Here is a 22130-nt window from a genome sequence, read left to right on the forward strand (position 1 = left end):
ACGTCCTCCATTGGCTAAAGCCCTATATAAGAAGTTTAGGTATGGTGTACTAAACATTAATGCAAATTCATCGAATTGAGCAGTAAATAGGAATAAAAACAACAATGATTGGTGTGAACTATGTAAGAATGCACCAAAAGAGAACAATTTGCATGTTTTATTCTTCTGCAGTGCATATGGCAAAGCAAGGAATAAATGGATCAAACCAATTTGCCTTAACTTGAACATTATAATATGCACAGAGGCAGAAAGAATACTGAAAACTGATACATCCCAAAAAATAGTTTTTAGCACAAGTAGGTTTTTATTTAACGTGAGTCTCATAAGAGCTAAAGCAGGACTTAAATTCTAAATGAACTTATGTTCCCAAGGCTAACTCGTTAATAATTACTGATGGGGAAGAAGGAGTATAAAAATGAATGATTGTAATATAAATGGTTTTACTTTACGTCCAACTAGCTTAAGTTTATGGCCCAAATTACAAAACATACTTAAATGGAATTGTGTGGACTGTTAGAAATAATATGCCATGCAGTAATTAAGTTTTTTTTATTTTTTATTGATCCAATGAATTATTGTAAATATCTATGTCTAGATTTTTTAGCTATTTAAAGATTGTAAATATAATTTATTTTTGGTTGGTGTGCACCATCCAAGACTTTCCCTACTGTTGTATTTTTTTGAAGTCGGAATAGTAAATTTTAACCCTCCGCATTCCAACACTTTCCCTACTGTTGTACTGACTGGAGTGGGAATAGTACATTTTACTCCTACACTTTCCAACACTTTCCATACTGTTACACTTATTGCAGTGGGAATAGTCAATTTAACCCCGCTACCCCCCACTAACCAATACTTTCCCTACTGTTGCACTTATTGGAGTGGGAATAGGAGATTTTACCGCTCCGCTATCCAACACTTTCCCTACTGTTGTACTTATTGGAGTGAGAATAGTACATGTTACTCCTCCGCTATGCAACACTTTCCCAACTGTTGTTCTTATTGCAGTGGGAATAGTACATTTTATCCCTCCAGAATCCAACAGTTTCCTTGCTTTTGTACTGACTGGAGTGGGAATATTAAATTGTACCTCCTCAATCCAACACTTTCCCTAATGTTGCACTGATTGGAGTGGGAATACTTAATTTGAACCCTCCAGAATCCTACACTTTCCCTACTTTTATACTGAGTGGAGTGAGATTAGTAATTTTACCCCTCCGCAAATCCAACACTTTCCCTACTGTTACACTCTTTGGTGTGGGAATAGTAAAATTTACCCCTCCACAATCTAACACTTTCCCTACTATTATAGTGATTGGAGTGGGAATACTAAATGTTACCCCTTTGCACTCCAACAGTTTTCCTACCGTTGTACTGGCTGGAATGGGTACAGTAAATATTACCTATCCACAATCCAGCACTTTTGCTACTGTTGCATTTTTTTGAGGAGATTTGTACATTTTACCCAGGTTTATTATTTTTGCTTTGTGTGACTTGGGAGTAGTACATTTTTAATATATTTATTTTAATAGTTTGCATGTTTTGTATAAACTGTAGTGGGACTGGTATATTTATTATGTTTTATATTTTATAATGTATTTTATGCTGGTAAAATTTATATTATGTTTTTATTTAAAATTATATTTTTAATTATTAATATTTATTATGTGTAAATATTGTTTACTAAATGTAATGCATATTAAGTTCATTTTTCTCTTTAATTACAATGGTATATTTTATAATGATTTTATATTAATGGTATATGTATATATATATATATATTTGTTTATATATTATTTTTTAATTATAATGTACATTTAAATTATTCGTTTAATAACTTTTAGTATGTAGATATATGTACAATATATATATATATATATATATATATATATATATATATATATATATATATATGAATTATATATGTTTAACTTTTATAAACTAAAGTTTATTTGTTAGGATTTTTTTATTTAATTAATTTAATATTAATTTTTTCTTTTATATATTTAAAAATCATGTTTTCAACTCCTTTCTGAAAGTAAGCAGATTAGGATCTATATGGAAAGACAATGAGTTCCATGCCCTGGCAGTATCAATGATGAAACTTCTACCACCCTGGTTGGTTCTCTTGAATTTGGAACCTACAAGGATTTTAGCTCCCAAGGAGCGAAGTGTTCTGTTCGGTTCATCCATTTAAGGTTCTGCCTAAGGTGGTGGGGACCTGTATTGTAGAGGGCCCTGAAGGCTGCACAAAGTAGCTTAAATTAGATGCGATTCTGGGCGCCACCTTTCTCCGCCGCTGTGCCGCCATTGGAGGTGGGGGTGCCGCAGGGCTCTATTTTGAGCCCCACCCTTTTTAATATCTATATGGCCCCTCTGGCGGCGGTGGCGGAGTCTTTTGGTGCCCAGATCGTATCCTATGCTGATGACACCCAGCTTCTTTTCATCTGCGCAAAGGACTCTGACTTTGATGACATGCGGATCAGAAGCTGTCTGGGGGCGGTCTTTGACTGGTTTAAACAGCACAGTCTGAAATGTAATTCCGATAAATCGGAACTGCTTTTATTTGGCTGCCCTCCTGATCCTAGATGGAAGGCCTGGTGGCCTCCGGACATGTATCCTCCAGCTGACACTTCATCCAAAGCAAAGAACCTCGGCTTCCAGATCGATGATGGCCTTTCTTTTGGGCCTCAGATTCGGGAACTCTCAGGGAAATGCTTTGGCATTTTGAAAATGCTAAGGAAATTCCTACCAATTCTATCTCTGGAGCATAGAAAGATTACAGTGCAGGCATTGATAGGCTCTCGCTTAGACTATGCGAATGTGCTCTACCTGGGTCTGCCAAAGTTTCTACTGGCGCGCCTTCAGGTGGTGCAGAACTCCGCTGCAAGAGCCATTTATGGCCTTCAGAGAAGAGTGAGTGCCGTAGAGCTGCTTAAAAAGCTCCATTGGCTCCCTGTCTCAAAAAGGATTATTTTTAAAGCACTAACTCTTGCCTTTAAGGCGCTACACCATGTAGGGGCCAGATATATTAGGAGGCGCATCATTTTTTACGTGCCTTCTATAACTTTGAGATCAGCCTCTGTCCCTTCCATCAGGCGCGCTAGAATTGGAGGACGGTCCTTCCGATGCCTGGCGCCTCACTGCTGGAATTCACTGCCCGTCTCCCTCAGGAAAATCAGTAATCTACTGGTTTTTAGGAAGGAGCTGAAGACTTGGCTTTTTACCCATTGATTTTTCTGATCTGCCCTGTATCTGCCCCGTCTCCCTTTTCCTTTCGGGTTCTTTGCCAAAGCGCCGGGACACTCCTAGGAGTAGCCGTGCGCTATAAAAGACCCGTTTTAACATAACATAACATAACATAACAGCGATGCCTCACTGGGAACCATTGCAATTTACGAATGTCCCACATGTGACGGACTTGAAATTAGGTATACTGAATAGAAGTCTAACCACAGCGTTTTGCAGCATTTGTAATTTGTTAAGGTGTTGCTGCAGTAAATTTAAGTAAAGTCCATTACAGTAATCCAATTTTGAAAGGACCAGTGAAGTCACTACTGTTTTTTATGATTCATACGAAATGAACCAGAGAATCCTTTTAATCATCCTTAGGGTGAGAATGATGGAGGCTTTGACTGAGTTTACTTGGTCTCCAAAGGAGAGTTTGTTATCCATTTGGACACCCAGGTTTTTGGCTTTCTTCACCAGTGAGGGCAGAGGGCCTAGTTCATCTGGCCACCATGATGGTGACCAGAAGGAAGTTTTATTTCCAAATAGAATAAGTTCCATTTTTCCTGAGTTCAAATTTAGGTAGTGATTGCTTGTCCAAGTGCTGATGGCCCACATACAGTTACACAATCTGTTGCCTGTGTCTGTGTCCTGGTTGGAAAGAGATGCAACAATTTGTGTGTTATTGGCATACGAAGTGAGTGAGAAGCCAAATGATCTTATCCGGGGAGCTAGGGAAGACACATGCACCTGAAGGAGTGCAGTTATGTTAGTTAAGTTCTGTCTCAGCAGCTTAGAACAGGTGGTCAGCGGGTTGACCATTGTGGTCACTTCCGCCTTTGATGAAGGGTGTAGATCCAATCTTCCTTCTTGGCAAGCAGGGCAGCAGAATGGCAGTCGTTCTGGCAGCCTTGCAGCATAGCAGTCCTTCTTCTGTAGCATCCACAATTCTAGGAATGTACTGAAGAGTTGGTTCCTTAGGTCCATTATTTATACACAGTGCCTCCTTTGAAGTGGGAGAAGCTATTCGGGGTTTCCTTTTAGAGTGTACATGATTCCTGCCTGCCTTGACTCCAGATTGACCACAAGGGGTATGCAATCCTTTGTGTGAAGAAAGCCTATTCAGGTTTAAGTGGGGCTGTGCCTAACCCAGCCCTCCCATCTTGCCAGTAACGGCTCATCCAGGGACACTGAAGCTCTCGATTGTGTGTGGCTGCCTAGGGGAAATGCCCAAGGACCAACTGCCAACTACACCCAGTCATGTGACCCAGAGACAGACTGCAATCACTAAATGGCTAGGGCAGGAGTGAGAGAGAGTTTTTGGATTCGTTCTCCCTATCCGTACATGCATAAACAATAGGAATCCAACTGTGAATAGAGAGTGTTCCCTACTGTGGTGGGGAGCACACAGTGTGTGTAAAATACCCCTCACATACCAAAAGGACCCTTGGTGTCATGCTTCATCATTGGGGTCTTCGCAACCCTCTATGGGATGCAGCGTGCTGCGACCTACGGCTACGCGGGAGCACTTACTTTTGTATCTATGTGTGGTGCATGTGAGGGTTTCAAAAAATAATAATGTGCGTGAGTGGTGGGGTTATCAAGTGAGTGATAGTAAAAATTCATCTCTGGGGTCGCTATCTCTAAAGTTTCTCACCGTGAAGATGGAGTGTAGATTTAAGCCATTCATGGATGAGATTCTACCAACTTTAGCAAAGACACTATATTTAAAATGTCGTTACGGTGTTCTACAGGTTAAATCAAATACCTCGAGATGGTTGTGTAAGAAGGGTACCCTAGTAAAGGATGATTTATTCAAATGTGAATTGTGCTGTACAAATGCTAAAGAGGATGAAGCACATATATTATTTTTCTGTCCTGCCTACTCACAACCAAGGAAAAAATGGATAAAACCCATCTGTTGTCTGTTTGGGTTTGTGCATTTTTGGGAAGCAGAAAGAATTCTTAGAACAGATACAACCCAATCAATTGTTTTTAGTGTAAGTAGGTATCTGTTCCTTGTTGATATTGTAAGAAGGCGAATGGGCTTTAAGTTTTAATGTAATTCAGTTGAAGAAGTAAGATGGGAATTAATAAGATTGCCTATTCATTAAGTGAGATCATGTACTGCGATGGGATTAACTATTCTATTTATTAGTGTGTCGTTATGAAATCTTTTGTAATGCCTAGATAGTATTATTTTATGAATCTATTTTAGACTAAAAAAAGTATTTATTATTTTAACTCGCAAATGCACTTGGATGACAATTTTGAGAAAATGGGCCTGGATAAGTTTAATACGTGCTTAATCTTTTATATGTGTGTTTGTATATCTTTTATGGTTACTAAACCGAAATAAAGATTTGATATGATTGTAAAAATTAAAAAGGACCTGGCTCGTGGGGTGGACAGAAAATAATTTTTAATGGGCCCCCGGGCTGGTACTACTAAAAACGTGAAGTTGGAGGTATTTATGCAATATAATGTGCATTACCTCCTGTCTGCGTCAACATGTTCCGGAGTGTGAACTCCTTCTTTAGGACGGGGTGCACAAATCCCCTACCCTACTCACGTATCTCTACAAAAAAATTATGATATTATAGAAAAGTGCAATGTGATGCAGGCTAAATATACCTACAACATGAAAGTCGATGGTTTCTGCCACTTGCAAAACTTGTTTAGACCATCTGGAATGCCTTGTGAGCCTCTTAACGTAGGGGTTATCGTGCCAAGCTGCTACGATCTGCAGGAGAGATTCGCTCCTTCTTGCCCCATACGCGGCTCCGCTGTGAGTGACTCCAGATTAACCACAGGGGGTATGCAATCCTTTGTGTGAAGAAAGCCTATTCAGGTTTAAGTGGGGCCGTGCCTAACCCAGCCCCCCCATCTTGCCAGTAACGGTTCATCCAGGGACACTGACGCTCTCGATTGTGTGTGGCTGCCTAGGGGAAATGCCCAATGACCAACTGCCAACGACACCCAGTCATGTGACCCAGAGACAGACTGCAATCGCTAAATGGCTAGGGCAGGAAACTGCCAACTTTCTGAAAGTGGCATTATCAAAATTGTAATTCAAAGTCCGACTTTGCCATAAAAGAGGAGTTTGCATTACAATTCCAAATACACCAATCAAAGAAATGTTTGCCTGCTCCCATTTGAGAGTTACACCTTCTTAAATGTAATAAAGCAACTGAAATGTTTTCCCATTTGAGAAGCAGGCATTGCAGAAGGGAAAACAAATGTAAGAGTGTTTCTCTACTAGGATATGTAAAACGTAAAATGGCATGTACTACTTTTAAAATACAATGCACCCTGCCTGCCCTGTGGGCTGTTTAGGGCCTAACCTAGGGGTGACGTGTATATATTAAAAAGGCAGTTTTGTGCCTCTAAAAAGGTTTATTTTGGCAGGTCAAAATGGCAGTTTAAAACTGAACACACAGGCTACAATTACAGGTCAGAGAAATACTTTAAAGGACTACTTAAGGTGGTGGCACAATCAGTGCTGCATGCCCATTAGTAGCATTTCAGTTACAGGAGTAAATCACTCCCTAGATGTAGTCCCCTGGGTGGCAGGGAAAACACCTTCTGGTTCTCTGAAGGTCTCTCTCTCTCTCTCTCTCTCTCTCTCTCTCTCTCACTCTCCCTCTCCCTCTCCCTCTCACTCCCCCTCCTCCTCCCCTCCTCTCCCTCCCCGGTCTGGAGGCTCTCTCTATGGAGACCATCACAAAAGACTGTCACTAAAGTGGGGATCAATTGAGAGTCCCCAGGGCTTGGAGCAGTGCCCTTTCTAGCCTGTCCTAAGGAGGATATTGCTAAACTTCCCAGGCCCCTGCAGCTGTCATTGCCTCTGCTATAATTCACTGAAGCAGTGCATTCTGGGAGTTGTATTGCTTTTTTTTCTTGTATTGAACTATTCAAACTAGCACACCTGTAAGAATGATTTAAAAAAGAAAACACTGAGTTGGAGTCGGCATCCATGGAACTATCTGGCATCTCAGTCTCTCACGTCTAGAGTGACCACCTCATTCCATACCATCACAGGCAACAGTCTCCAGTACTGGTCTCTTGTGTTGTAACATATTGCCTCCTGTGTATGTATTCTTGGCTTGCTTCTGTTCCACTAATGAGACTAACGCAAATGATACCAACGACATGAAAGGGAAAGCCATGTTTGTGATAACGTGGAGTGAGGTGGCCCTGGCTCCGTAACTCCAGCTTTTCAATGGTGTGGGCCATACCATCTCCTGTGTGAGGAGCCTGTCTGTAGTGTTGAGTGTCTCTCTTATCCCTCCCTACATTGCAGAGGAAAAGGGAGGGGTGCTTTCCCATACCACTAGTAGTGCCTTTACTGGAAGGAGAGGCCGCTGTGACCAAACTGAGACCCCATATTGGTTCAGACCACTTTGGCATGAATTTTGATGAAGATGAAAGTGGTAAAATTAGCCATTCTCTATTTACAGAACAAACAGATCCTGTAGTAACTCTGATATTGGTCTGATTTAGATCTGATGCAGCTTCTTTCCGTACTATTAGGAATCAGTAGAGAACACTTCTGCTAATTTTGATTTCTCTACTTAGGTCCTTATCATGGCTGGTGGTTATACCCCAATCCCCGCACAAACAAGTTTGCAGAGGCATCATAATTATGACTGAATTGTACCATAGTTATAAGATACCTGGCCTTTGTTAGATATTTTTGTGGGTCAAACTTTACGAAATGTATTAGCAAAAGACAGAGGGCCAGATGTATGACTGTTTTGTGTAGATGCAGAGGGGCACTTTGCCTTTTTGCGACTGCAAAAAATGGTAGCACAATGTACCAACCTATTTTGCGAGTCGCTAATGTAATAGCGACTCGCGAAACAGGGTTAGCGACTCGGTATTAGGAAGGGGCGTTCCCTCCTAATCGCGACTCTGAACCCTATGTAAGAATTTTTTACAACCGCATTTGTGGTTGCAAAACACTTGCAGTCTATCACAAGAGGGTGGAAAACCATTTGCAAAATGGGAAGGGTCCCCCAGGGAACCCCTTCCCCTTAGTGAATGGGTGCGCAAACATTTTTTAAGAGCAGGCAGTGGTCCCAGGGACCACTACTTGCCCTTAAAAAATCAAACAAAAACGTTTCATTTCTTTTGTTTTTAAATTCATCCAGTTTTCCTTTAAGGAAAACGTGCTGCATTTTTTTAAAAAACTGCTTTATTGACAAAGCAGTCCCAGACAGGGTGGTCTGCTGACCCCAGCAGGCCACCATCCCTGTGAGTGGCAGCCATTCCCAATGTGGTCGCAAATTGCGACAGCCTCATTAATATGCATGAGCCATCCAATTTGCGACCCCATTGGGATTCGCAAACAGTATCTCTAACACTGTTCTACATCTGGCCATCAATTCTTCAAGTTAAATACCGATTTCACATGTTATGCCACATTTCCACCTGAAAAACCTGAACAGGTGGTATTTACCACTCTAGGTAAATACCTCACTCTGGGGTTATGGTATTTAGCCGGTGCAGTACAATATTTCACCCCTTTTGGGTCCACTCATATACAGGATAAAAGGTACATAGGTTTCTCTACCAAATTTCTTGCCATGGAAGTAGGTACATGGAAGGGTGAAACTTTGTGGATGTACCGCCTGCCGCTGCCTTGGAAAGTGGCATGTCTGCCACCAAATGTGGGCCCTGAAATGTACCGCTACAGCAGTGGTACACTGCAGTGCTTTTATATGTTCTCCCTATAACATGTTGGAGGGTGTTTCCCTGTATCTCACAGACACTGCATTTATCTTATACTGAAAGTGTTGCGAACATTTCCATGGTGGACTGTCGCGGACATGACTCCGCTATACATAGTGGTAGATCAGATCACGAGGCAGAACCTCCACCGCTAAGTGTACAGTATTGTATTGTCATTTATGTAGCACTTGCCTACCCCTTGAAAGGCCAAAGCAAGGAGTAAGTTAACTCCAGCTTTTTTCCAACCCTTTGGCAGAGCCACAGAATCTCCACTGATGTATGTTGGGCGTTCAGAGAAGTGAAGTCAGGGTGGCCCCCAGGCAGTGCAGGTATACCATCTTAAAATGAGGATAGATGACCCATGAACCTCTCCCAAACTTACCTGGAAAATGATATATTCTAGGATCTGAAGAAACTGTCAAAAGCAACAGGTAAATCTGTGTCTGATTCCCTTATAATTTCCCTAGAACTAACTTGCATAATAAACTTCTGAGCTAGTAGAGGCCTTTAGAAGAAACCATGCTATGCAGAATATATGCCAAATTATAGTGACACATATCACAGCTACAGTGTCAACATGGACATATCAAATGCAAAACCTAAAAATTATAAAATTAAATTAGATGAAATGAGTTTTGTGATAATTCCGTGTACTACTGGGTCTCTGATAACACAAAAAAGCACTGAAAAGGTCAGCTATGGTGAAGGTGGAATAGAACATAACATACTGTTTCGGTAAGGGCGGACAACCCTTAGCTCACACTGCCAGGTCCTGTCTTTGAGAGCCTATCTAGGTCATCAGCCAGTGTTCTTGGAAAAAATAACTCTGTTGGTTCAAGCACATGCACCTCTCTGGGACCTCAAGTCTCCCCTTTTGTATTGTTTTGCAGGAGAACCGTGAGGTGGACTTGTCATATGTGAAACAGCATGTGAAGAATGTCATGTGAATTATTACAGTCTTATATGAGAAAATACATATGAAAGTAAATGAAAAGAAAACGCTGTTATACACTAAAAATGAATAAAAGATAAGTAGTACATTGTGATATAGTTATGTGAGTAATTCCATAAGAGCGCTCAGCAGTAGCAATGAGTATTCAGGCCCTTAAGTCAAAGGTGCACAAATGTAAAATAATGTGTGGACACACTACAATAGAGAACATCATTCTACCTATAGCTGAAGTTCCAATAATGCAAAAAATCCATGTGTTTCTTTCAGAAAACATCCTAGGATGGCCAAAATCGCAGTCAACTGAGCATGTGCGGAACGGAGGACTCACCACCTTGCCAACTGCCACCAGTGCCAACATGACATGGCCCACCGTGCCGACTGTGATCCATGATGACCAAGAACTGCGGGACGTTTTAGTGGTAAGTTCACGGGAAAATAGTACATACAACTCACCATAGCCAATAGTTGGTTTGATCCACAGTGCGGTAGTGCCACTCATTGGAAGGCTCACTCCGCACACCGACTCATTCAGTCACCTATTCACCACATCACCTAAGTTGTTCACTACTCTTACGTATAAACTGGTGACAAGAATTTTCTAATTTCTCCTCCACTGTATTGTTGAGGAACTAGGTTTGGTAAACCTACACCACCACCTCCCACACATCACAAACACATTGCTTTTTGTTTTACTGCTTTTTTTATTAGTGTACAGTACGTTCACTATGATTAGTCTGTTCTGTGATTATCATAATACGGTCTGTTGAGCCCACAAGTAGGAAAGTGTCTCACAGTGTCTTCAGGGCTCAGTCTTTTATCTTTTGGTCTTCAACATCAACATGTACCCACTGCTTAACTAGAAGAAGGAAAGCCGCTATTGCTTAATTTGAGCTGGTGTTTTCCGATGCGCAGCATCTGCACTTAATAATCAACACCAGCAGTTCTGACTGTGTACCACATGGTGTCACTGTCTGTCAAATTTGGAGATGAGCACAGTAGTTTTTAATTTAATATACATCAAAAATGACTAAGACGATCTACCCAAGCCATTCGTATAGCTTTGTGGGCCTGGGAGATTCTGAATTGTCACACTTGTAAAAGTGTGACAGTTAGTTGTCATGTTGGCACCATTGTTGGCAGCGCTGGCAGGGGCAACGGGTGGTGCAAGATGCAGTAACCTCCTGAAGAGGGCCCTGGCACTTATTTCTTTCTTTTTTTTTTTTTTTTTTACAAATTAGGCACTGCCACCAGCTGCAAAGACAGGTGTGTGCAATGAGACTCAGACCCATCTCTGTCCATGGAATGAACCAAGAAATCGCTTTTACCACACAGACAGTTCATACTCGCACTATCATTTAATTAAAGCATATTTATATATCTATATGCATGAGAGCCACTAAACGTCTCCTAGTAGATGATGAGGCATAAACATGTTTAAGTTTTTGTCCCTGACTGACACAACCCCTCTCCCCAGTGCATTTTAAAAATAACTGTATCAGTCAAATCGCTCTCGGCTCAGGTGATGTTTTGACGCTATGCCACCTAGAAGAGACGTGCTTGTACGATAGCAAAGACGGACGCCACATTCTGTTTACAATGTACAGCGCTTCTCGCTGACAGGAACGTTTGGAGAGATTGACATCTAATCAATCACATTCAGCTTGTTTTTTTCCCCTTCGCTGATACTGCGACTCACGGAGAGCGCCCAGCAGAGTTTGAACGTTTGAGGCTGTCTTGATGTGTTAGCAGGCTGTGTAAATCTACACAGGTGGATTGATTTTGTTGTCTGGAGCAAATGACGACAGCTTAGATGCAAGAATTTTTAAAACCCTTAGTAAAATGAAATGTTTTCTTTCAGGTGCTCTGCATTTCTTAACAAGAGTCCATTTGTTGGGTTTTGGCACTTTCTTCCGGATAAGGCGGTTGTATTCAGTCACCAACAGTAATAAAGTCCTAGACCACCCTGACTAAAAGAAAATGAAGTGACATGTTATTATTTACTGGGATCTCATCTGCAGCGTTTCCTGGATTCAGCAAAAGTTGTAGTTTTCCACTTGCTTTGCCTTCTGTCTTGACCCCTTTAACCCCTTCGCTGAGGTGGTTATTTCCCCGCTGTGCTCATTTACCCTGCCGCCTGCATCCTGCTCATACTTGTTTTTTTCACTCTTTTTTTTAAAATGGCCACCAGCCCTTTTGGAAAGAAAAATGTAAAAGTATAGCACAAAATAATCACAAAACGAACATTGTGTGTGAGCACGCGTGCATGTACCCCGCCAGCTGTCTTGCAAATGGTTTTGGTTATAGCTTGCTAAAAAATATTTCAAGAAGGCTGCCTATGCTTGCCTATGAATGTAGATACATGGACGTCCGTCTTTACATGTTCCTTTAACCTAGCAATTACAAAAATCGTTACAAGATGGCCGCAAGTTTGTGTGCATGCATACATACGCATGATGGCTGTTTTGTAATTGCATTTTTTTTTATACTTGGATAACTGGTGTGTCCGCACTTCCGGATGGCTACCCTGAAATGCATCTGGCCATACATTAGGCCAAAGCAAATAAGCATTGGAGAAGCTGATTCACCTGCTTCGGCAAATAGAATGTGAAACCAATTGGGCTTTACCAATGCTTGTTATGTACTTCTGTCTCTATGTTCCTATCCGCACCCAAAGTTAGGTTGTTCAGCTCTTGGCTACAGTTTGATATAATTTGTCTACCTCCAGTTCTTTGCAGTTTGCTGCAAGGTGTCCCAACTCTATCACTTTGCTACAATTTGCTACACTTTGACCTGCCTCCATTCCTTTTCTTAGACTGCTACAATTTTCTCTGCCTTCAGTTATTTGCACAGATACCTTTCGCCCTTTGTTACTCTTTGCTACAGTTGTTCTTGTATCCAGTCGTTTCCTATAGTTAAATACAATTTTCACAAGACTTTGCTACAGTTTGTTACAATATGCGTTGCCTGCAGTCTCTTGCTACAGTTTGCCACAAAGTACCATGCCATCATTTGTTTGCTAGTTTCCTACAATTTAAAGTTTTCTACATTTTTCCCCTGCATCTAGATTTTTGATAAAAGATATAATTTTCCCTGCTAGCTCCAATTCGACCTCCTTCTAGTCCTTTGCTATAATGTGCCATATCTCTAGCCGTTTACGACTGTAGGTTGAAAGGGTGGCCAGCCATATTGCCGAAACAACATGCTGTGTCGGCAATTTGATTGGCTCTCCTTTCAATCTATAAGAAGAGGTTTGTGCTAGTATCATTTTGATTGGCTACTTTCAGACAGATAGAATACCTGCAGGTAGCCATGCATCCCTGGACCCCGTTTAGTGCTCCAGAGAGGCGAAAGCAGCCCAAAGTTGTAGGTTTCCATATTACGGCAAGGAACCCAGCCTTTTCTCTAGATCCCAACAACTCAGGAACAGATGCTGTTAATTTTCAAAACAATTTTCCCTCCTCTGGCAGATTAAAAAAGTGAGTGGATTTTGCTGTGATTGTATTTCATCGAAAAATATTTGCTATGTGACAAAGTGCTACAGTTTGACCTCTTTTTTACTTCCTAGATTAAACCTTCTTCAGTTTACGCATCCCTTGGTTTCACTGTCAAATAATATCTTCTCACGTGCAAATCAAAGTCTGAAAGGGTTTGTTTATAAATAAAACCATTTATAGCCAGTGAGTCTGATTTAGTTGGTCATAATTTCCATTCATACATCTAGATGGAACAAGCACCTATAGAAATGGCAGAGCACACAGGTATACACCAGCACTCATGGGTTTCTGATATGGTCAGGTGACTGATTCTTAAATAAATACAAGCCGGCACTTGAACTGCATTCATGAAAGCAAGTGAAAAGACCTTCGATTAGTAAAATAGTAACAATGATATTAAAACATTTTGGCTGAGCTAATGAGACTTCATTTTCACAAGAGCGTGGTTGAAGCAAGCTATGGTTGCACTAATCCAATGATTTCTAGTGCACCCCTCCCCCCATCTTGCTATATTTATTTGCACAATATTAACCCCTTTAGTGCTGCCGTCGGCTGTTGGACGTTGCGAGCACTACCTCCGTAGTGCCGCGCACGTCCGAACGGCCGACGTGGCCCCACCCGTTTCTTAGAACATTCAGCACTGGCGCTGAACGTTCGACGCAAGAAACGGGTTAAGACATTTCAAAACGGATTCATCAATTCACTTCCAGTTCCATATTTCCATCATAACATTCCCATGAACGGTACTCCGACTCATCATCATCATAATCATCTTTATCATTCTTAAAGGGTGATAATATGGGGATGTACTCTTTTCTCTACTAAGCCTTGGGTTGGAGGCAGTAAACTTAAAAAATGCTTTTTAACTATGATCAATCTCCTTCAAGACAGTGGTGTCATCAAGAGTGTGCATTTCCCATAAACTTTCACGTCTATGATCAATTTGGTCATGTATGTCTAAAGAAACGTTCAGATTAAAAAAAATACAACATTCTCTGCCAGAACTCCAACTTTGGCACTCAGGAATAAATCAAGAGCCATTTGGTTTTGCAAAATCCCAATTAGATCTCCATTGCTTGAATCCAGTGGCACAGTCAGCAAGGGACCTATGTCTGGGTATGCCCATCCCACTTAGAGTGAAAAGTGCTGAGAAACAAATGATGGATGGAATGCTGAATGAATCATACATTCACCCTCAGTCAGGATCTAGGTTAAATCCATTCAAGCTAGCCTGGCTGATAAGGGATGTTACCCCAAAACCAGTCACAGGATGCATGTTTCCGGTCCAGGGAGGGCCGGGCTTGGCAACTTGGGCTAGGCTGGTCCCATGAGGAACAGGATCAAGACTGATTTGCATATGGCTGAGTCCAAACTTGGGTGTCATACTGAGCAAAAGAATGATGGATTTAAACCAGATCTTTTTTTGCTGTGGTTGAATGTTTGCTTCATTCAGCATTCCACCCATCATTTGTTGCTGCAGCACATGTGGTGGAATATATGACGTTACAATGTAACCATTTACAACACAGGCTTTTACAATGTGGTTTTTCCATAGCAACTACCATTACATCGCATGATTTTACAACGCATGCCATTATAACGCATTTTTAAAAACTACAATTACAACGCATTCCATTACAACGCACACCATTACAGCGCACACCATTACAATGCATAACACGTTTAGGGTAACAGTAGGGTAAGTGTTGGATAGTGTAGGGGTAAAAATTACTATTCCCACTCCAGTAAGTGCACCAGTAGGGAAAGTGTTGGATAGCGTAGGGGTAAAAAATACTATACCCATCTATCCCAAAACCCATACCCACCCTAAAACAAAAAACCCCCACTATTACTTACCTTATAATGCGTTATAATGGCATGCGTTGTAATGGTATGCATTTTAATGGCATTCGTTGTAGTGACATGCGTTGTAATGCATGTGTTGTAACGGCATGCGATGTAAAGGCAGCTTTGTTGTAACAGCTGCTTTATAAAAGTAGAGCAATGTAATGACTGCGTTGTAATGGGTGTTTCCCATATGGTGTACCCGAAGCTTGTCCCTCACATCTAATCTTTTTAAGTTGTACAAGGAACCCCTAAGTTTTATACTAGAGAAGTTGGGTGTGTCCTTCAAAGAGTGTACTGATAACTAAGCCTGGGCAGAATCCTGCTACGCGGAACTCCTCAAAGTGCAAAAAAAACCTCTGCTGTGTTACGCGGAGCTCCGCAAGCAGTGGAGTGCGTTGGATACATGCTGTTCACTGTGATTTTTAGTGCCAGGTGCTTGTTTGCACTGTGCAATCATCGCAGATGGCACCATGCACAGCGCAAGCGGGCGCTGCTTCCTTTCTGCCACTCGAGTAGATTTTTACTCGCGCGGGAACTTTCTCAATGCGAATGGACTGTTTCTCAACGTGAGCAGTCGCGAGCATAAGCGACCACTCTTAATGAGCAATCTGACTGCCTGCTTTGAGAAATCTCACCCGGAGGTTGATTTTCCACGCTCGCGCTCGCCATCTCGATGTTGACGATCGCGAATGAGGAAAAATCTCATGGGAAGTGGATTTTTCTCACTTGCACTGGCCAACTTGATATTGACGAACGCGGAGCAGAGTTTTTGGGAAGTCCACAAGCTCCGCGTAATGCTGAGGGCAGAAATCTCAGCAAGCGGAGCGGAGTTCACCGCCCAGACTTACTGATAACACATAAATGTACCCTAAAACATTGACTAAGCTGGACAATTTGACCCTATTTCAGATGGCCAAAACCTTCTTGCTGCTCCACTTCTTCTCTATTTCACAAAAATACAAGCTAAATACTAAATTTCTGGAGCCTCTGGTACTTGATGATTTCTCATCCACTCTCTTGACAGTGGTCACATCCCTCATTTGACCCTATTCCACTCTGTGGCACCAATTCCACATATCAACAAAGTAACAAAAGCTGCAAACTTCTTCCTTTACTCCCTCAAAAAACACACCTTTTCAAATGTACATTCGAAAATAGTGCTTTATACCTGGTTGATATTCAGGCTGTATTTTGGCAGCTCTATTCTTTCAGGTAATCCTCAATAATCCATAGCAATGTTCAAAGTCATTAGTCATTCTGTAGCAGGAATGGTGCATCTTGAAAAATTTTCAACTATATCTCCCCCATTTTCTGGGAGCGTCTCTGGCTTCTTCATAAAGTAAGGATCACATTCAAATTCTTCTTCGTTGCCTGTAAAGAAATAATCCAGACAGACCAATCATTTTCTCTGTTTGGCGATCAGTCTCTGGAATCCCGAGAAATTCAGAATTCTCTCTGGATCGAAACTTCTAGGTTCAGAACTTCATTTGTCCAAAATGCTTTTCTGGAACAGCAACTTCAGCTAAAAGCCTGTTCTTCCTACCACTCACAAGCGCCTCCCTCTCTCACTCTCTCTCTCTCTCTGTCTCTCTCTCTCTCTCTCTCTCTATTCTGCCCATCCCCCCAATGTCCTCCACTATGTCCAGTTTAGGGTTTGCTTGATCATGTACTTTTAGAATTATTGCACTCAAAATAATTTTCTGTCCTGATAGTTAATCTTGCTTCCTATAGTAAAGCACATAAAAGCCCCTCTAGTTACCTATCCAAGAATGTTATGAAACTAAATAAGTAAATAAATGAAATAAAAAAATATTCGTTATCTCCCCAGCACCTGCAGGGGTGGCGGCGGCTGATGTCCTGGGTTCTTGTTTCCGTCAATTCCACACAATGGAGAGAACTGGCATGATCCAACCCTACCCGATACATTCAGCTTGCATCCAGCCTTCCCGAAAATGTATAAATGTTTTGTGAATCTGTAGAAGTGGATAGGACGGGGTCATAAGGACCGCCTGCAGCGATGACAAGCAGAGATAGTGTGGCCTAACAGAGAGATATGGTGCCCTTCTTCCCCCGCCAACTGTACTATGACCTCTCATCTAAAATATATATCTAGTAGTGTGCAACCCTTTACACTTATGCTCAGGGTTCACTTTTTACTTCCCACTTATTGTTTTCTGTATGGATTACAACTAAGAAAGTGACATTTATATCTAAATCCCATATTTGTAAAGTGCGACTTATCACCGCTAAGGGTATTTAAGCGCTGGGGGGCGTTGGGGAGATTAAGTGAGCTATTGCCCAGAGTCACATGATGCTGAGCTGAGCTGCCACCGGGGATCGAACCTCAAGTCCCCCGCTCCGAAGTCAGTCGCTCTGGCCGCTGCACCACACCACACCTGAAAAGACTGGTTGCCAAGAACCCCCTCATGGAAAAAGCCTTGAGTAACCTTGAAAATAGAAACTGACAATACATTATCCACATCTTTTTAATTCAGGAGCCAGAGGACAACAGCATAATTTGCTAAGAAATCTTAGTGCATCAGTGTGTGCCACATTCCATATAACTCCTAAAATAAACTAAATTAGCAGTAAAATGCTAATTAAGATGGCAATCCTGAGGGCTGAAATTTTTGTCTGAAACTTGTTTTGCCTAGGAAGACATGGAAGTGAGGTAGGGTGGTTGGTACATTGCGTGTGATTGGTCACTCTGAAGTATTGTTTTCTGCCATTGTTTATTGCTAACACTTGGATGTATGACATAACAATGCATGCTTTTACAACGCAAGTATTACCACGCAAACCTTTACAACGCATAGCGCTTTGGGGTGCTGGATAGTGAATAGTTTAATTTACTATTCCAACTCCAGTCCCCGTGGACACTAGGGAAGGTGTTGGATAGTAAATTAAATCTATTCCCTATCCTAGAGCGCCCCCCAGCGCAATGCGTTGTAATGGTTTTCGTTGTAAAACCTGCGTTGTAATAGCACTGCGTGGTAAAAGTTTTGTTGTAAAGGATGTTTCCCCTAACACTTCTGTACCTCTTTCTTTGTCCTATGCTCTAATGTACTGACACATCACCAAGCATCCATGCTTTGTGCATTTATCTATTGACTCCAATGCATGGAAACCTCTCTAAGAATCAGGTGCAGCAGTGACCTGCTCTCAATGGGCCAGATGTCATAGACCTGATGGAATGTCCACAGCTGCAGGATTCCAGTTGGGCCCGAATGGGATGCAGTTGACTAACTAATTGACAGGCAACTGGATCAAAGGTCAGTTTGAGATTGGAAACTTTGAGGGGATCTGTACAGAAACACATATACAGCTTTTGACAAGGCAGTGAGGTGAGGAGACAACAGAGGGAGGGGAGCGAAAAACAAGGGGAAGGGAAGTCATGCAGATGGGTGCAGGGTTTTAAGTTCATGTTGTAGACATAATTAGTCACTTTTCCGAACATACGATATAGATCGGATTTTGTTTAGTTAATTCATATTGGTCTCTGTCCAACGGTCTGGTACTTGCCAGATAGCTTTAGAAATATAAAACAAACTCAAAATATACAAAACAGGCAAGTTAAAACATCTTGTGTGGCTATGATGACTCTTACTGAAGAAAGTAAAAAAATAGAGGTAGGCCTAGGAACCTCCATTAGAGCTGCTACATTTATTAATAGATTTGAAAACAAAACTGACCTATTTATTTATGAGAAGCAGCAAATACCACTAGATGGCGCCAGACGCTGCATCTGTCATGTTTCACTTTCCCTGCAGGACATTTTTTTAAACCTAGAAACAGGTCCATATCTTATAGAGAGGCCCGCTTCAGTTTGTTGACCCAGGTCCGCAAAAACATTTGACATGTATGCTTAGAAGCTTTGATATGTGTTATGTGATATGTGTTATATGATATGTGTAAATTGTCTTTTTAATGAAAGGAACCTGGACCTTTTTAAACAGGTCCTGCATACAGGCTCCTAGGTAATATGAGAAAACAGAGGGTTTGCAGTTCCTAGGAGTGAGAGAGGATTCAGGTCTTTCTAAAAAGTGCCCTCACACACCCCGAATGATGTCATGCTTCATCATTGGGCCTGCTCCTCGTCGGGCCGGCGCTGCAATGCCCGACGGGTGCCCACGAAGGTGCTTTTTGGTGGAGATCTTTTGTTGATGAAGCCGTAGGGTGAGTGCGGTGTGTGGGCTAGGTAGTGCAGTCAGTGTGAAAACTAAAATAGGCCTAGAGCAACCCTGTCTAATACTTTTATTCCAAGGGGGCACTAGCCTAACAAAAAAAAAGTGAGCCCGACTGGATGTAATGATCCTACAGGGCTTGTGTGGTGCATAGGGTGGACATGTTTCATGCCAAGAGTAGCCCCTAACCGGTCTGTGGCACTTCATCAGGATCGTCGTAAAAGGTTTGATTATACTCTAGCACTACCACAAAGCCGGTTGTAGGGTTCGTTTAATTGGATAGTAGCCAACTTTGCAGTGAGAAAAACGGGTCCAATTTGGCCCAGAGAATTGAGACCCCCAGGCAACTCGGTCTGTGCTGATGGGGGTAACAGAGCACTTGGTTGCTCTGATAGCAAGGAGGCGTCGCAACTAGCTCTGGTAGGACCAACCTTGGGGTCTCAATTCTCTGAGCCAAATTGGACATGGTTTTCTTACTGCAAAGCAGGTTACTATCCAATTAAACAAATCCTAGAACCAGCATTGCGGTTGCATGTCCCTTTCTGAGCAACAAGCGAAAGGGTTCTACACTTTGAGCATATCCAGCCAGAAAGAAAGCTTAATACTCTGCGAACCCTTAAAATAAACATAAAGAATCTTTGTCTACAGGAGGTTTAGCTTCTTTAACAGCTTTAAGAGACATCTTGGGACTGATACCTGTGGTGGAGATATTGTGACCTAAGTAGTCCAATTCATTCACAGCAAACTTGCATTTATCCATCCTGACAGTCAATCCTCTATCCAACCAGATGTTTAGTACCTTCTTCAATATTTTGTTAAGCTCTGCCAAATCCTTGGCGTAAACAAGAATGTCATCTTGATAAGCTTGCACGCCAATCATGTCCCAAATAAGCTATCCATAAGCTTTTGGAACACGCTGGCAGCAGAAGCCAGTCCAAAGGGTAAAACCAAATACTTGTATGTGCCAAATGGTGTCACAAAGGTAGTAAGCTCTTGAGAATCAACAGTAAGAGCAATCTGGTCATATGCACATCTGAGATCAATAGTGAAAACATTATGCTCCCCCTGGTTTAGATAATAACTCCTGAATTTTAGGGAGGTAAGCTATCGAAAATGTGTTGAGCAGCATGACCCAAACTACCAAATAACATTGCAAATTTGCAAGCAGGGCTGTAGCCTTTGGCGTCAATTAATTGCAACTAAATGGTGTTCAAAAAGTCTGAACCAATGTACCCATTTAATGGAAGGCTTGCCAGACTGGCTTAAAAATGGAGGTGGTTGCGTAATGGAAGATTTCTGCGGAGTAGCCATGGTAAAATAGAAAAATAGTTAGCAAAGAAACCGGCTTCCGAGAACTCTGAAGAAGTGAGGTGAGTTGGCATGGCAAAAGTAATTAACAAATGAAGCAGAGTAAAATACAATGACAGTACAATGGTAGCCCCATGGGTATGTTCCAAAGCTGCCATCAAACACTAGCCAACTGCATGCCAGGAAATACAAACCACTTGTAAACAGCTGATGAGATCAACAGGCACGCTTTTTGTGCTGACGCTATGATGAGGAAAGGAAATTCACAGATCTGAAAGTGGCTGCTGGGGAAGGCATGCAGTGTTGAGTGCTGCAAACACCCAGCCAATGAGGTGTAGAGATTGTTGGAGGCATGCCCCTTGAAAACCTGGCGGGTTAGTGAGTGTTGACGCTGACATGCACACACTATTGAATAGATCCGGAAAGGGTATGATGTCACCGCCCAAGCAATCCAGGTAGTGGACGGTAGGCAAAGCTCCGGAAGGAAAATCCAGGAGGAGGTGAACAAATCAGCGTGCAGGAAGGATTTGGCGGTAACATCCCATAGGCAGCAACATGGATCAACACAGGCGGCCAGAGAAGTCGGCAGCAGCGTGGTACCGCAAGGCGAGCTGAAAGGTGTTGCCGAAAAGGTGAAAAGTACATAAAATAAGTAATGGTGTCAGTGGATCGAAGGGAGGAAGATCGTCACCAAAATGTGATAAATTCCTAAGGAGGCGTTGTGACGTATAAGGCATCTTTTATTGTAAGTCTTCAGACCCACGACACTCCGTGTGCGGCCAGCTCGGATCCCAACAGGTTACTGGGGAGTAACGGGAAACGAGCTAACTGCAGTAGAAGCACTCGTGGGGAAATCCAAAGTCAGCACTTTCAAATATAAACATATGGCGCTCGGGCAGGGTACAAGCGCAAACAAGAACTTGCCCGCGCTGAGAACATTGCGTATGCACACACATTCTTATCATCACAATAAAGTAATATCACACTATGCCTGCGCTGCCAAAGACAGTACCTGTACAACTTTTAACGGTTATACTGCCACAGTGTGACAATTCAGCCTATGTGAGGTCCGCAAAACAATAAGAATGGCTTGGGTGGCGGCAGTTAGTTGGATTTAATATACATTGAATTAATAAACAGCTGCTGTTCGGATCATCTCTAAATACACAAACAGCGCCACCATGTGGCAGCTTCCATAAGTTTCGGTGTTGACAAAGAAGTGCCTGGGTCGAGCACCGGAAACCACCGGCTCAAATTAAACACAGGATCGATGCTCCGAAAGGAGAAGTAAGCGCCTACAGTAAAACAAAACTGTAATCCTAACAAGGGTTCAAGTTGACACAATACAAGCATCTAATTTTAAAGGCCTTATAAAACATTATA

At 42.0% G+C, this 22130-nt stretch overlaps 1 protein-coding gene across 2 annotated transcripts in view; it reads left to right on the forward strand.

Moving 5' to 3' along the window:
• Window positions 1-22130, forward strand: part of OSBPL10 (oxysterol binding protein like 10) — a 784850-nt gene that overhangs the window by 534468 nt on the left and 228252 nt on the right. For both annotated transcript variants that reach the window (XM_078663937.1, XM_078663936.1), the window contains one exon: window positions 10181-10332. In XM_078663937.1, coding sequence (XP_078520063.1) covers window positions 10181-10332 — 152 coding nt within the window. The remainder of the gene's footprint in view (window positions 1-10180; window positions 10333-22130) is intronic.

This window comes from Lissotriton helveticus, chromosome 10 (assembly GCF_964261635.1).
Source record: "Lissotriton helveticus chromosome 10, aLisHel1.1, whole genome shotgun sequence".
Lineage (NCBI taxonomy): Eukaryota > Metazoa > Chordata > Amphibia > Caudata > Salamandridae > Lissotriton > Lissotriton helveticus.